This window comes from Dipodomys ordii, unplaced genomic scaffold (assembly GCF_000151885.1).
Source record: "Dipodomys ordii isolate 6190 unplaced genomic scaffold, Dord_2.0 Scaffold94, whole genome shotgun sequence".
In the NCBI taxonomy this organism is placed as follows: Eukaryota; Metazoa; Chordata; class Mammalia; order Rodentia; family Heteromyidae; genus Dipodomys; species Dipodomys ordii.
Window position 1 is genome coordinate 2,240,997 of NW_012267310.1, and position 16,794 is coordinate 2,257,790.

The window sequence follows — 16,794 nt, forward strand, 5'->3', positions numbered from 1 at the left end:
TGATTAAAAATGATACTCTGCCTGGCACCTGTGGCTCATGCTTTTCATCCTAACTACTCATAAGTCTGAGAGCTGAAGATCACAATTCAAAGCCAGCGCAGGCAGAAATGTCCACGAGACTCTTATCTCCAATTAACCACAATAAAGCTGGAAGTGGAGCTGTGGCTCAAATGGTAAAGCGTTAGCCTTGAGCACAAAAGCTCAAGGACAGCACCTAGGCCCAGAGTTCAAGCCCCATGACTGGCAAAAAAAAAGAGAGATTCTGTTTTCATATGTTCACCCACATAAGACAGATGGATATTCGGACACATCTACCAACTAAAATACAGCTAACATATCTTAAAATAAAATGCCTTCTCACTAGAACACAAAACTGCTTAGGGATTCTTGAAATGTCGATTCAAAACATAACAACCTCACCCCCGCCCAAGACAATGGAGAAACTCCTACTCAGCCAAGGTTCCTTAACCTAATGTTTCACGCTAAGAGGTTTTTCTCTTTCCCTCTCTGTTCTCAACACTCTTTGTTCTCTTTAATAATTTCCTGAATGACTCAGCTGTAGTGTCATCATCCAAGGTAAAGCACAAATAAGCTGTACCTTGCCAATGTGCACCATTGTGGAGCGGGGGTGGGGTGGGGGGTAAGGGCAGGCTGTATCTCTTAAGTCGGTGTCAGTCTTTGTCAGTGGCAGCATCAAAAATGACATTTGTGAAATACAGATGAGGTGGATTTAGTCAACATCCATTATACATGTGTTGTAAATATCACAATGAAGCCCATTTATACAACTTATTTATGCTAATAATTTTAATGATGTCCTTTCAGCCAATATCAGTTTGCCTCATGTCACAGAGCTGAATCTTTGATCAGCATCACACAGATTAGCTTGAAGTCACACCAAACCCACTTGAAAGTCAGATTGTTATATTCAAGTTCTTCCTACACATTAAAGAAACCAACATTGGATATCATAAACAATGTATTATGTAAGAAACTTTAGATCCAGAGAAAAGGTCTAGGTGCTACATTAGAACTTAGTCAAACAAAAGTTAATGTTCTGGTTTCCGGCTTTTGGGTGTGTTTTGTTTTGTTTTGTTGCCAAGGTCTGGATTCTATCCCTGAGCTTTTGTGTTCAAGGCTAGCACTCTACCACTGGAGCCACAGTTCTACTTCCAGCTTTTTCTGTAGTTTATTGGAGGTAAGAGTTTCATGGACTTTCCTGCCTGGGCTGCTTCAAACCATGATTCCCCAGATCTCAGCCCCCTGAAGAGCTAGGATTACAAGGGTGAGTCACCAGTGCCCAGCAAAAGTTAATTTTGGGGGGGGGGGTGGATCCGGTCGTGGGGCCTGAACTCTGGGCCTGGGCACTGTCCCTCAGCTCTTCAGCTCAAGGCTAGCGCTCTACCACTTGAGCCACAGCGCCACTTCCGGCTTTTTTTCTTTTTGCTTATGTGGTGCTGAGGAATCAAACCCAGGGCCTCATGCATGCAAGGCAAGCGCTCTACCACTGAGCCACCTTCCCAGCCCCAAAGTTAATATTTTGTAGGCCATTGTGGTACACACCAGAATTCCTACTTACTTGGGAGGTGGAGGTAGAAGGATTATAGTCTCTGAGACTCACCAGGGCAAAAGCAAGAGACCCTATCTGGAAAACAAACTAAAATCAAAAAGACTAGGAATATGGCTCAAGAGGTAGGAGGCCCTCAGTTCAAACCCTAGTACCACCAAAAAAAGTAATGTTTTGTTCCAAATTTTAATAGACTAGTGAGGGAAGGCATATATCATTATTATTATTTTAGCTTACTCAGTGTTTTAGGTTAACTGAACAAATATGAAGAGTGGTAGTCCATTCCTTTGTAGCAAGGATTGTCATATATTTTGAATCTTTTTTAAACTACAATTCCTACACAGAAAACACCTAAGAGTGCCAAACCCCTGCTTTATGTCCTGTTCAATGGACATCAGGTAATGATAATGTGTAGAGAAAGGGATGAGGTGCTTAACTGTGAGGCATCCAACTATTCTGTTCTAGATGGGTATGGAAGAACTCACCTTAAAACCAGCTACTTGGGAGACAGATTATCAGGAGGATCATAACTTGAGGTATAGGCAAAAGGTGGTGAAAACCTATTTCAAAAGCAAGCTGGAAATAGTGGCTCACACCTGTTATCTCAGCTCCTCAGAAGCTACTCAGGAGATATATGTAGGAGCATCTCAGTCTGAGACCAGAAAGGGAGAGATCAGGAGGATCATTGTTCAAGGCCAACCCAGGCAAAAAGACCCCATCTCAATAAACAAGCTGGGCATAGTGTCATATTTTCTACCTTTAGGTGGTACTGGGAATTGAATTCCGAGCCTTGTACTTGCAAAGCTGGCACTCTACCACTTGAGCCATGCCTCCAGCTTCTTTTAGCTATCAAAGTGGGTCCCACTTTATGCCCAGGCTGCCTGTGCTGAAATCTTCCTACTTGTGCTTTCCTGTGTTACTGAGGATTACAGGCATGCACCACTACAACCAGCCTTGGGTGAGATAAGAGTCTCTCAAACTTCTTTTTTTACCTAGACTGGCCTCAAATCATGATCCCCAACCTCCATTTCCCAAGTACCTAAGATGAATGGCTTGAGTCACCATGCCAGCCATGGTGTCATACACAATTCTGTAGTTCAAGCTACATGGTTGGCATAAGTAGGAAGATTAGGGTTCGGAGCTAACTTGAGCAAAAAGAATGAGAGCCTATCTGAAAAGTAACAAGGCAAAAAAGGACTAGGCTCATGCTTTAAACGGTAGAGCACTTGCCTAGCAAGCATGAGGCTCTAAGTTCAGACCCCAACACTGCTTTAAAAAATAAGAATACATACCTATTTTGTTCTACATGTGCATGGCATAGCATTGGAAAACTTCTTGTAGTAAAAAGTTACACACTCCCTAACAAAGCAGAGCTTCCATCATCTTTCCTTTTCAATGTATGATTAAAGAGCTGGATTTAGTTTCACTTGCAACTTGATTAAGTCAATTAACCCAGAGGTAGCAATTCACTGTTCACAGTTGCTTGTATTTCAAGAGCTCAATTGTCGCTGAATTACTTTGTAGTTTTCATTCAAAACCATCTTTCTTTCTTTTTTTTTGGGATGATTCTGCGGCTTGACCACAGGGCCTGGGCGCTGTCCCTGAGCCTTTGTTGTTGTTGTTGTTGTTTGTCAGTCGTAGGGCCTGAACTCTGGGCCTGTGCACTGTCCCTCAGCTCTTCAGCTCAAGGCTAGCTCTCTATCACTGCAGCTATACAGTGCTACTTCTGGCTTTTTCTGCTTATATGGTGCTAAGGAATTGAACCCAGGGCCTCATGAATGCAAGGCAAGCACTTTACCACTGAGCCGCCTTCCCAGCCCATCCTTGAGCCTTTTTGCTCAAAGTTAGTGCTCTACCACTTGAGTCACAGCTTTACATCCAGCTTTTTTTTTTGGTTGTTTAGTGGAGATAAGAGTCTCACAGGGCTGGGATGTAGCTCAGTGGCAAAGTGCTTGCCTAGCAAGTGCAGCGTCCTGGGTTTGATTCCCAGTATTAAGAAAGAAAAGACCAAAAGAAAATATTTTAAAAAAGAGTCTCATAGACTTTCTTGCTCTGGCTGGCTTCCAACAGTGATCCTCAGATCTTAGCCTCCTGAGTAACTAGGATTACAGATGAGAGCCAGTGGTGCCCAGCCATCTTACTTTTAATGTGACGTGAATTGGTATAGATGACTATCTTCTTCATCCAAATGCTGGCACTATTTCTGAATTTTAGTTTAGTTCTTTACAGGGAGGTAGTCAGCATACATAAAATGGTGGCTGTCCTTCAAGTAACCTTGGCACTTATAATGACCACTGACGTGGCCCACAACCCCTCACCCAGCCTTGTGCTCTGTGCCAGGCAGAGGGATGGGAAGGAAAAAGACTAGGCAGCACTCACAGTATGGTCCTCCGTTATGGGCTTTGCAACCAGACTGAACAACTGAGTTCAGGGCCTAATTCTTCCTTCCCCAGATGTGTCATCCTAGTCTGGTATTTTATTTCTCCCACCCTAACTTTCTGATCTATGGAAATCCATTGCCCTGGGGCAGCTACATAGTAACTGAATAACTGTAGCTATCAGCATCCTGAAAATAAACTCTAGAAGCTATTCTCAAGAGAGATTTACAGACTTCAATGGTAGTAAGAGGCCCAGGGGCTCCCTTTGAAGAACACAGGGACCATGGGGGTAGGAGCAGGAGGAGTGTTCACATAGCAGAAAGCTAGGGGCGTGGCGTAAGCACTTGCCTAGGAAGCACAAAGCCCTGGGTTCAATTCCCCAATGCTGCAACAACAACAAAAAGAAACCTAGCATAATGAAGAAGTGAGCACAGGAGTCTTTTTCTAAGTCTGCTAGGAAGTTCTCAGGTTTCGTGGGAGAGGACAAATAATACATACTGGCTTACTTTGATCAATGGTAAGAGAAAGGACTAGTGACAATCTAGAGAAGATTGGCTCTGTGTGAGCCCCAGCCCCAGGCAGGCCTGTGATGGTTCTCAAAGGGGCTATGTTCAGAAGGAAGAAGAAGGACCAGCAGATGCTGCCAGTTGCTGTATCACTTTGTCTCATTAGAGAAAGTCACCAAGCAGATCAGTGATGAGATTAGATTTCCCGCAGCTCTAGCTTTCCCCACCACCTGTCATGTCACTCTTTCATCTGAAGGGAGCGGATCTGTTGTGCAGTGTGCTGATGTTACCTTGGTTACAACTTCATTCCTATAAACCATGGGTGTAACAAGTCACCTGCAGAGTCTTGAACCGGGGTTGTCAAACCGTGATCCATGGGACAAAGTGTCACACCACCTTATTTTTCCAATAAGCCTTCATTGGAAAACAAACACATTCATTCATGTATGAAATTCCTATAGAAGCTTCAGAGTTGAGCTGTTGGAGCAGATCAAGGAACCCTGAAAGCTAAAGTATTTACTATCTGACCCTTTACAGGAGCAATTTGCCAAACACTGCTATAGAATTTGTCAGCTGCTTAACAAATTCCTCTCAAGGCTATGGAAGAATCCATTGATTGCTTCAGAGTGTTTTCAGACCTCTGAATGAGATTTAATTAATACAAAGACAAAGCAACGTAGAGTTAGAACCTTCTTACAATTCGAAGGCCCTCTCTTCTTCAATATGCACAGAAAAGACAAGCATTCTATCTACATTCTATCTAAGATGCCCCCTTATTCTGGTACATAAAGGAAATGGAGTTGCTTAAAGAGAAGACAAGGCCAGGGTCCTTAGTGTGTTACACAATTAGTTAGAAGAGCCATCTAAGCACTTGTGTAATATAAACCAGGAACTTGCCATACATTATTTTGTTTATTCATTGTAATAACCCTATTAAGTAGAAATATTACATATTACAGAAAGATAAACTAAGGGTGAACTAAGATCACAGAAATGCCTGTTTGACTACACACATGCACACACACATACACACACACACACACACACACACACACACACAGGTGCAATAGCACCTTCTGAAATGCCTGCTAGCGATATGGTTGAAGACAGTTTCATTTCACCCAAGCCAGACAAAGATCGATGCTTCTAGAAGTTTGCCTACAAAACACTCCTGCAAGGCAGTGATTGGAAAGGTCCAATATGTGTAGTGAACATTTCATATGTTACAGGCCTTAAGAAAAACATGATGCCATTAGCAAGTTACAAACTTTAAGACATTTCCCCCAAACAACTATGGAAATCTTTCATGTAATTAACAATATCTCGTAAAACTGGTGTCCTAAAGGACACATTTTGAGAACTGTTGAGTTGGATGTTGTTAATGATTGATGATAACACCTACTTATTAAGCCATTGCAATTTTCCAGGCCCTAGCCAAAAGATTTGCATGTATTATGCTCACTTTACCCTTAAAGATACCCTATAAGATACTGTTACGAATGCCCTTCCTGACAGATGAAGAAATGGAGGCACAAAGTGGAGACACAAACTTGCCCAAAGTCATATAGCTCACAAGTACTGTGACAAGACTCGTATATCAACTCATCTTTGTGGACTTTACATTTGGCACCATACTTGGCATGGAAAATGCACCTAGAAAAATGACTGGTGAAGTGGGTGGGAGATACTTTTGTCATAAATAGAAGTGACTAAGTGTATGGAAGAGAACATTCAAGGTGCCTCACACCTGCAATCCTAACTACTCAGGAGGCAGGGATCTGAGACTTGCCAATCAAAGCCTGCCTGGGCAGAAAAAGTCATGACACTCTTAATTCCAATTAACTATCAAAAAGCCAGTAGTGGGGCTGTTGCTCAAGTGGTAGAGTACCAGCTTTGAGACAAAAACAACGACAACAACAACAACTAAGGGACAGTGTCCAGGCCCAGATTTTAAGTCCCCCAAAAAGACCTCTCAGGATCATTTATGCAGTGAAGATATCCCTTCATCAGTCAGGCTTCCATTAGTTTAATAGAGGACAGTAATCTAGATAATGTTCCTACTATACCCATTTTCTATCATATTTAATGTACCCTTCTTTAAGTTAATGCAAAGATGAGAGGAAAATATTAGATTATGCTGGTTCTATTTAGACACATAAGAACTAATATTTCATCTGAAGGTGCATTCAATTGGGCTTTTTGTGTGGCATTGACTATATTGAAAGAGACAATACCACATAATGAACGTGTGTTGCCCTTGTTGGTAAAGTACATGGATTTTTTTTGTAATGCAGCAGAATAATAGCAATTGAAAGGAGTCAATAGTAGCTTTTTAAATATTACTGATCTAAAAATATTTCAAGGTCAAAATTAGTAAATAAAATGCTGGTGAATTTTCAGTGATTTTGAGTGAGGCTAGAGAAGGAAGAAAAATCAATACACTTTCAGCACTAAAAGGAAGAGAAGGAAAAAAGTTCAAGAGACTATCTTTCGTATTCTAGAAAATAAAAAGGGAAACTTATGGTTAATACTTCAAGAGCTTTGATTGCAGGGCTCATATCGTTATTTCATATTACCCTCATATGAAGCATTCTTTTTATTTTAGTTTCTTTTCTTATTTTGTTTTGTGCTAGAACTGAGGGTCTCATTCTTCCTCTTCTGCTCTATCACTTGTATCCCACCTCCAGGCCAGCTTTTTGCTGGTTAGTTGCAGATGGAGTCTTGTAGACCTTTATTCCTGAGCTGGCTTCACATCACAGTCCTCAAATCTCAGCTTCCTGAGTAACTAGGATTGCTGCTAGTGCCTGGCTAAAGCATTATTGACTAATGACAACTATAACAATGGTTGATCTTCAACCAATGCTCACTATGCTATTTTCAGCATCTTATATACTTGTAGCCCTGAGTGGCGAGTGGTATTATTACCTCCAATTTACAGATGTGAAAATGAAGACCCAGAAAGGTAAAGTAGCACAAAGGAATTTCCCACCATCCTATACCAGCACTTAGTGCATTAAGGTCTCCAGCAGTCTAATGGTAGAGACAACGCTACTAACTGCTTGCACTCCAGGTAGAAGATTCAAAGGCTCACTGATGATCATAGGTCGAAGGGAAAAATAATACCCAGTAACACTGTCAGGAAATGTCAGAGACAGACACCAGAGGACTAAATGTCACCATGTAGAATGTAATCCTTATCAACTCCTAGCCCCCTCCTTGGTGGCTTGTTCAGTGACAGGCATCCAGCGGTTGTTACACATCCTGTCACTTAAGAATTCCATCCATTTAAGGACATGCATTAGTCATAGCCAGTAAAGATCTGTCTCTCCAACCACCCCTATCACTGTGTATGCTAGAATTTCTAAATTCTTCACTGTCCGGCCATATCCACACCCTTCCAAAACATGCCCCACCATTTGTGATTGTGTGTAGGCTATGATAGTGAATCAGAGATGAAATATTTTGGAACTGCCGCCTTCCCTTTCGTATTCTCAAAAATCCAGGAAGAAAAGAAGTTTCTTTGGAGAAAGGCCAGATGGACTCTGTTGATAGAATTTTACAAGAAAATCTTGTGCATAGAGTATTAGGGTGGGAAGTATTTAAGATTTGTCTTAGAAATTTGGTAATTTTTCTAGTCGTGGGGCTTGAACTCAGGGCCTGGACACTGTCCCTGAGCTCTTTTTGCACAAGGCTAGTGCTCTACCACTTTGAGCCACAGAGCCACTTCCAGTTTTCTGGTGGTTAATTGGAGATAAGAGTCTCACAGACTTTCCTGCTTAGGCTGGCTTTGAACCGTGATCCTTAGATCTCAGCCTCCTGTGTAGCCAGTATTACAGGCATGAGCCACCCGCGCCTGGCAAAATTTGTTATTTCAAACAAAATAAGTCTTGAGTAAAATCAAATTTGGAAAGTTATTTTCATAATTGTGTTTTTGTTTCACAGTGTCTGCTTCTCTCTTCAATTTTAGTGGGTGACACTTAATTCAATTTAAACAACCAAACAATTTGATTGCTGGGAGAGAATGAGGAGAACTAAAACCATATAGAGTTTAAAAGATGAACACTTATTCTTGGTAGGAATACTGCATATAAAAATATCATTTAGCTATGCACCCACTGGCTCATGCCTATAATCCTACCTACTCAGGAGGCTGAGATCTCGGGATGATGGTTTGAAGTTAGCCTGGGCAGGAAACTCCATAAGATTCTTAACTTCAATAAACTATAAAAATGCCTGAAGTAGAACTGTGGCTCAAGTGGTAAAGCTCTAGCCTTGAGAAGCTCTGGGACAGTGTCCAGGCCCTGAGTTCAAGCCCTAGCACTAGCACAAATAGTTGTATTAAAAAGTATACTATATTGTAATTAACATATAATAGTTATACATATTATGAGATACAGTATGGTATTTTAACAATATGATAGTTTCATACATGTATACAGTGTGCACTCGTAAAATCAGAGAATTAACATTTCCTGTTCTTCATGATGGCTTTATTTTGGAGTCTTCAAGCTGTCCTTCTAGCTCTTCATAAAGTATATAATAGGGCATGGTGGACATGCTACACTTTGGAGAAGCTAATTTGCCTCATTCAGAAACTTTGATTATCTAACAATACAGAATAATTGAACAAAAAGAGCTCTTTTCTCGGTTGTACCTTACTTAGTCTTCTATCATTTCTCAATTGTTTCCCCCAGAGACTTATAAAGAGGAGCTTTCTTTTCTGCTTGAAGAATAATCCGCTTAAGGTGAATGGTCACAATAAGTATGACTTATTAAGCAATCAGGCTGAAAGTCAGAGCTAATGTTAAAACACAAATATACCTACTTACCTGGATGGCTCTGACGTTGGATACTGGCTGTTTTGACATACTCACGAGGTCTTATCCCTAAAAAACAAGTAAGAAACTGTTAGAGGTGGCAGTATTCAGATTCAAGTTGGTGATAAATTAGAATTTAACTCATGATTCGACTGGGCAGTCACCCCTTTCACTGGCCATATATTCTTTCAGTCTCAGTTTCTGAAGTTACTTAGAGACTCTCCTTCCCAATGCCTCAGGGAGAGGGAACACTAGAGCACCCCGATAAATCATTCAGGAGGAGAAATGCTGAGATGCCTCGCCCCTGATGCTAATGATAGGCGATCAGAAACTTGAAAGGCCCTATCATCTCCTTCCCTGCCCTCTTGACCCTCTGCCAAGAGCAGCAAAACACAGAGGTGGTGGGAATAAAACACCTTTGTTCAGAGCCTGGGAGGCTCTCTGCTTGAAACTGAACTTTTGATCTCCATTCATTGTTGCCAGGGCAGCAAGTCCGTCTACTGAGAGCACCTGCTCTTCCTGTGCTACTCAGAGAAATGGCCTGCAGGACATCCTTGCTGTCATGATGTTCTCTTGTCCCTATGCGCATGTCTTTTCTCACAGATACCTGGGAAATACTCTGAGGAGCTGGACGGCATCTCTCCACTGTGTTTGTCCACCCCGCCCCAGACCCTCTGCTGTGTGCTTCCAACAGAGTGCAGGCTCTGTAAACATAAGCATCAATGTTTTTCATGTGTTCTTTTCTTTCAACAAAGCACCATCAGAAGGCAAGTAGGGGAATGAGTGCAGATTCAAGTGATAGAGTTCCTGCCTATCGGAATTTCATGTCCTTTGTTTCTTACCAGTACTACCAAAAAAAAGGAAGAGAGAGAGAGAGAGAGAGAGAGAGAGAGAGAAAAGAAGAAAGAAAGGAAGCTGGAAGAGATGTGACCAAAAAGGAACTCTACTGCATTGCTGGTGGGAGTGGTAAACTTGTTCAACCACTTACTTTTGGGCATTTACCCAAATGATCACAAACAAGACCATACTAAAGCTACCAGCGCAACTATGTTTATTGCAGCATTATTCACCATAGCTAAGATATGGAACCAACCCAGATGCCCTTCAGTAGATGAATGGATCAAGAAAATGTGGCATACACACACACACACACACACACACACACACACACACACACACACACACTAGGAAATTGAAAGACCTGGAAAAAATTATATTAGGTGAAGCAAGGCAGGCCCAAAGAAACATAGGTCCCATGGTTTCTCTTATTTGCAATAACTAGTATAAGTCTAGGACAAGCAGAAAAGGTCAAAAGCTATGTCCATATGGCCAGATAAGATGATGTTAAGTGAAATGAACCCCAAGATAGGAACACAACTGGTTTTTTCTTTCTTGCTATTGTGTTTAACCTATTTTAAATGTACTATGTGAGGTTTTGTTTGTTTGTTTCTTTTGTATGTTCTTCCCCTATGGTATAACCCCTGTTTTCACTGTATTTGATGTCAATGCCCTACATCTTGTATATACATTTTTATAATTTGAGGAGTGGAAAGAAAATAACAAAATGCTGAAATAAGGATACAGATTGACACATTGTAACAATGAGATGGAGGAGACACTATGTTGAAAACGAACTTTACAACTTGGGGTGGGGAGGGAGGAGTTGGGCAGGTGGGGAGGGAAGGAATGGTAGAGGAAAAACAAAGGAGGAGGTAACAATGTTCGATAGGAAATGTACTCATTACCTTACTCCTATAACTGTAATCCCTCTATACAGTATTTCTACAATTAAAAAAGTTTAAAAATGCAAAACACCACATAAATGCTGAAAGAATTGTCTTCTTAAAAGATATATTTATCCAGTTATATGCATGTATTTCTAAGAAAAATAAATTAAGATAAACATGAAAAAAGAAAGAGAAAGAAAGAAGGAAAGAAAGAAAGAAAGGAAAGAAAGAAAGGAGGAAAGGAGGGAGGGAGGAAGGAAGGAAGGAAGGAGAAAGGAGGGTGAGAGGAAGGAAGGAAGGAAGGAAGGAAGGAAGGAAAGGACAAAAGGAGAGAGAAAGATTGATTTGAAAAGAAGGAAGGAAGAAAGCAGTAGGATTTCCATGTTAGATCCCCAAGATGTAAACTGTCTTTGAACACATGAGACCTAACTTAGAGTCAGGTCTATATGACTAGAACATTTTTAGGGGCATAGGCCACAGTTGGCTGGGGTTGAAGGAATAATAACCAAGTTCCGGCCTATTTTTATAGCTCCACTTGTTAAACATCAACAAGACGGAATGAAAAGTTCAAACTTCATTGAGTTAAAAAAGCATGCTATGTTCGGAACTGTAGCTATAAAATAAGTTGATGGGAGTTCTCTGTTAACTGGCAAGAGTGTATGTGTTAACACGAGCAAATGAACGCCAGCAGCAGTGTTGGTATTTGTCTACCATAACTGGGCAATGTCATTCATTCAACAATTCTAGGCTCATTTCCTCCATTTCCCCAATTGTGGCAAGACTCAAAAGCATATAATGTTGCTGGAAAGCCTTGCTAAACTAGAAAATATGATGTAAATATTGATTATGTTATGCCATTGTGCACAGCGAATGACTTAGGGTATTTTTATTTTCATTTTTTATTGTGAAAATACTGTACAGAGGGGTTACAATTACATGAGCAAGGTAATGAGTATATTTCTTATCAAGCATTGTTGCCTCCTCCAACTTAGGGTATTTCTAGATCTTCAGAGTCTTATGCTGTATTATATGATGATTAAACAATTGTATTTAAAAAAAATATTGCAGCCAGGCATTGGTGGTTCACACCTGTAATTCTAGCTAATCAGGAGGCTGAGATTGGAAGATTGTGATTCAAAGCTAGATCAGACAGTAAACTCTGTGGAACTCTTATCTCCAAATAACCACCAGAAAACCAGAAGTGGAATTGTGGCTTAAGTGGTAGAATGCAAGCCTTGAGTAAAAAGAGCTCAGGACAGTGCCCAGGCTCTGAGGTCAAGCTCCATGACTGACAAAAAATATCCATGGCACAATTGAAAAAGAAATTATAATTAATATAACCAGATAATAGAGCTTGAGGAGCTTAGTACAGTTTTTTAAAATGGGAAATTTTTAAGTTTCACCTTAATGTTTCAGTAATACATATAGTTTTCATACCTATTTTTAACCTAGATGCTTTTCATGTTTTCATTTAAAAGATTTTAATATGGTTAAAAGCTAAATAACAAATTGAGGGGAGGGGGAAAAACGCTAAATAACAAATTGAATAATCAAGGATGAATTTTGCTCTATGCGTTTTTTGAAATAGCATTCGGCTCTCCTTCACTATCAAAAAGACATGAAGGATTGTAAATTTTTGGATCTAGGGCACAGAGCTCAATTTCAAAATGAAACACTTAGTGCTTTAATTTTTAATGTTTCCATTCCTCAAAAGCTAATAGAAATCATGCAAAGCAATAACTCTCACAGTACTTTAAATACCTCAGCATGTAGTGAGTGTTCTCTGTGCGTGTATAACTAAAGTTTTACCAAGATCATATGGGAACTCTTTTAAAAAAACTTACTGTACATTGATTTAAAACACAGGAACTAGGAAATTTATGAATTTGCAGACACAGGTGGAAATACTAGAAAACAAGCAGTCAGTGGTTGTGTTGTTCATACTACATTAAATTTTCAAAGTAAGTCGATTTTGTCACGGATTCTAGTAACTACTGAATGGCTGTAGAAGTTTTGGTTGGAGGGCAGGGGCAGAGGGTGAGGGTCTGAGGCAAACGGATAGATGAGTCTAGTCTCCTATATTGTTTTGGTATGTCCTCATTTGCATACGAACCTATTCTTAACATCCATGTCAATCTTCTATAGATAAAGACATCGATAGAAAACTGGTTAGCTCCCAGCTCTCATTCCTCACCAACAGGCCAGAGAACATTTGTGTAAATCAGTTCAGCAGCAGTTCCCTCTGTCCTCATTATTTGCAGAGAAATCAGGGCAAAGCACACTGGTGAATAAAAATAGACAGTGTTCCCTGGCTGTTTCTCTGGCCCTGTATTCACCTCCATCAGGGATGCAAAGTGTAGGGTGCATCTTCCCTCTTCATCTTCAAGCTTCGTCCCAGGACCAAAAGAAAAAAAAAAGCAAGCTATGCCTTAGATACACATTCTACTCCCATTGGGACCACTGCTTTTCATCCAAAGAGGTACTCTTCTTTACAGCACTCAATTACTGTGTCTGTCTCCTGGCTCTGGCGAAAATTTGGAAACACTGAAGTTTGACAAGGACATATTGACTTTTACAAAGCCTGTAGTATCATGGAAAGGCTTGCCAACCAAGGCCGGTTGAGCTTCCTGCAAATCAGTAGGGACTTGTAATGGTCTCTATGCTGAGTCACAGACAATATATCCCCATTTGGTTTTGATTGGGCGGCACCTAATATCTAACTTCTAAATAAAACATTGATGTACCAAAAATGTGTCAACATTTATATCACTACCTTAGTAAGAAAGGATTCAGAGGGAAATCAATCAATATTTGGAAAGAAGAGCTTTGCTCTGTCTGTTCTTTGTAAAGGTCAAGGAAATGGGTAAAGCTCTATCTCAAAGGGAATTGTCTTCTGTCCTGCAGCTAAAAATAGTTCCTGAAGAGAGTGTAGAAAGATGTTCAGCTGTTGGAACTAAGTCCTGTTCACTGTGTCTTAAATATACTGCAAGGAAGAGAGACTCTTCACAGTCCCATGTCTTGGAATCTGGTACCCCCATATTCTCAGACAGGGACAACAAGTACTGCCCTCATCCCTGCTGAGACAAGAAAGAAGACTATGGCCAAATTGCAGCTCCTATAAGATACCTATGACATACTCACAGAACTACCTATTAGATACTCACAGAACTTATCACCAAGACCAAGATATAGTTATCGTCTTAGAGAAATGAGAAAAGTACTCCAAACTTGTACTATGTAACAACTCCGACAATAATTTGCATTTAGGTAAACCAAAGGACTGGTATTACATTGCTTTTGCCTTTCCCCAATTCTCCTTATGAATTCTCAACTTAGAGCCGAACTCCATGTACAGGTAATACACTATACTGCCAGCCATCACAGTTTCAAGGTCATAATTATCATATCTGAACTGTGGATATTTTATTAATATCACTATCAATGAAAACACCTTTAGTTAATTTTCATTTCTTCACATACACACACACACACACACACACACACACACACACACACAATCTGTAAAACAGATTCAGCAATAACATCAGTGAACAAAGAATTGGCTACACACCAAAAAAGTTATAAGTAGTCACTTCAAGTTAGGTTATCAAGGAAATGTCCTAAAGAAAGCACAGTTGTCAAAGCTAAGTCCTTCTGCTTACCTGCCTCTGTATTTGTTTACTGCCTGAGCAAAGTCCCAGGCAGCCAGGTACAAGAATACAAAGCTCCTTGGAGGATGGAAGGGACGCCGGGTGTCCTCTGAGCTGCGATCTCAATTGCGATGCTTTTCATGTAGCTGAAATAGCTCGAGTGCTCTGTGACTCTCTCAGTACTGAGAGCTGCTCCTGGCTCTGGGCTGAAGGGGAACTCAGTTTAAGGCTAAGTGTTAAAGAGAATTCCTGTCATAGCTCACAGTTGTTCTTCCTAAATATAGAGTTTGATACAAGCCATACACTGCCTGCCTCCAAAAGGCTTGACCGCGAGGAAAGCAGGGCTCAAATGTCAGCCAGGAGGTGGCTACGATATCTTACTGCCTTCCTCATCTTCCAGAAGAGACTGGCTATGTTTTGTCACATTTTCTAAAAAGGTAGAATGAACTTCGGAAAGTAGGAAAAGTCTGTCTTTAGCTTTATTACCTAGAAGCCAAAAGATAAGGAATGTTCAATAAAAAAGTGGGGGAAGGTAGCCAGGTTGCTGCTGGCAAACAGTGCTTGAAACCTAGTTTGGTCACTGGGGAGCTGTTAAAATTATTTAATGATCAGCACTCAATAAGCACTTTCCAAGTGATGACAATTATCCCATCTCATTGAGCTACATGGTATTGCCCTTTTTATAGGTCAAACAGGATGGTAGACAGACCAGCTGCTGTGTTCGTTCATCGGGCTCTACTGCCTCTACTGGTGGCACTGACTTTGATGATATGGGGGGTGGGCAGAATGTTTTCAGGGTTTTTTTTCCTTTCTTTCTTTTCTTTAAAATATATTTAAGTAGATGTACGAAGGGGTCTCAACTCAACATATCGATTTATAAGTACAATGCATCTTGATCAGTGTCAGTCCTTCTATTCTCTCCCATCTCTACCAATTCCATCCATACCCCCACCAAGTTAGATCTTTTTAGACAGAATGCTCCAAATCCTAAAGCACGTGTTCTTTTTTTTTTTGAACTCAGGGCCAGGGTGCATTCCCCTAAGTTTCTTTTGCTGTGCCTCGTGAGCCACAGCTCTATTTCTGGCTTATTGGTAGTTTATTGACGATAACAATCTCAGAGATTTTCGTTCCCGGGCTAGCTGCAAATTGCAATCCTCACATCTCAGCCTCCTGAGTAGCTAAGATTGCAGTCATAAGCCACCAACACCCAGCCATGATCATCATTATATTTTTTTGTCAGTCGTGGGGCTTGAACTCAGGGCCTGGGCACTGTCCCTGAGCTCTTCAACTCAAGGCTAGCACTTTACCATTTGAGCCACAGCACCACTTGTAGTTTTCTGGTGGGTTATTGGAAATAAGAGTCTTAGGGACGTTCCTGCCCGGGCTGGCTTTAGACCACTATCCTCAGATCTCAGCCTCCTGAGTAACTAGGATTACAGGTGTGAGCCACTGGTGCCCAGCTGTGATCATTATTTTTAACATGACTTTTAATTTGTTTAACTTCTCCACTCACTGAAACTTCACTTCAGGAGAAGTATTCAACAAAAAGTATAGGCTTAGCCAGACACTGATGGCTCACGCCTGTAATCCTAGCTGCTACCCTCAGTAGGCTGAAATCTGAATATTGTAGTTCAAGGCCTGCCCAGGCAGGAAAGTTTGTAAAACTCATCTCCACTTAATCATCAAAAAAGCCAGAAGTAGGCTGGGAATGTGGCTTAGTGGTAGAGTGCCTAGCCTAGTATGCATGAAGCCCTGGGTTCCATTACTCAGTAACACATAAACAGAAAAGGCTGGAAGTGGCCCTGTGACTCATATGGTAGAGCGCTAGCCTTGAGCACAGAGAAGTTCAGGGAGAGTCCAGGCCCTGACTTCAAGCCCCAGCACTGGCAATAAAAAGCCAGAAGTAGAGCTGTGGCTCAGGTGGTAGAGAGCTAGGCTTGAACACAGAAGCTCAGGGACAGGGCTCAGATCCTGAGTTCAATCCCTAGGAGAGGCACCAAAGAAAAAAAATTGTACCGAAACAGTAACTCCTCTGTACATCACCTTTATAATGTCAATTTTAAAAAATTGGACAGACTTAAAATCCACCTACTGGATGAAAGTGAGCTCTATGTCAAAGGCCCTGACAGCACACTGAGCCACTGAACTG

At 41.0% G+C, this 16,794-nt stretch overlaps 1 protein-coding gene across 2 annotated transcripts in view; it reads right to left on the bottom strand.

Annotated features, from left to right (window-relative positions):
- Positions 1 to 14,996, bottom strand: part of Smpx (small muscle protein, X-linked) — a 55,060-nt gene extending 40,064 nt beyond the window's left edge. For both annotated transcript variants that reach the window (XM_013026495.1, XM_013026496.1), the window contains exons 1-2: positions 14,658 to 14,996; positions 9,281 to 9,337 (exon numbers count right to left, since the gene is read on the bottom strand). In XM_013026495.1, the coding sequence (XP_012881949.1) occupies positions 9,281 to 9,319 (39 nt within the window). In that variant the 5' untranslated portion in view covers positions 9,320 to 9,337; positions 14,658 to 14,996. The remainder of the gene's footprint in view (positions 1 to 9,280; positions 9,338 to 14,657) is intronic.
- Between the last annotated feature and the right edge of the window lie 1,798 nt (positions 14,997 to 16,794).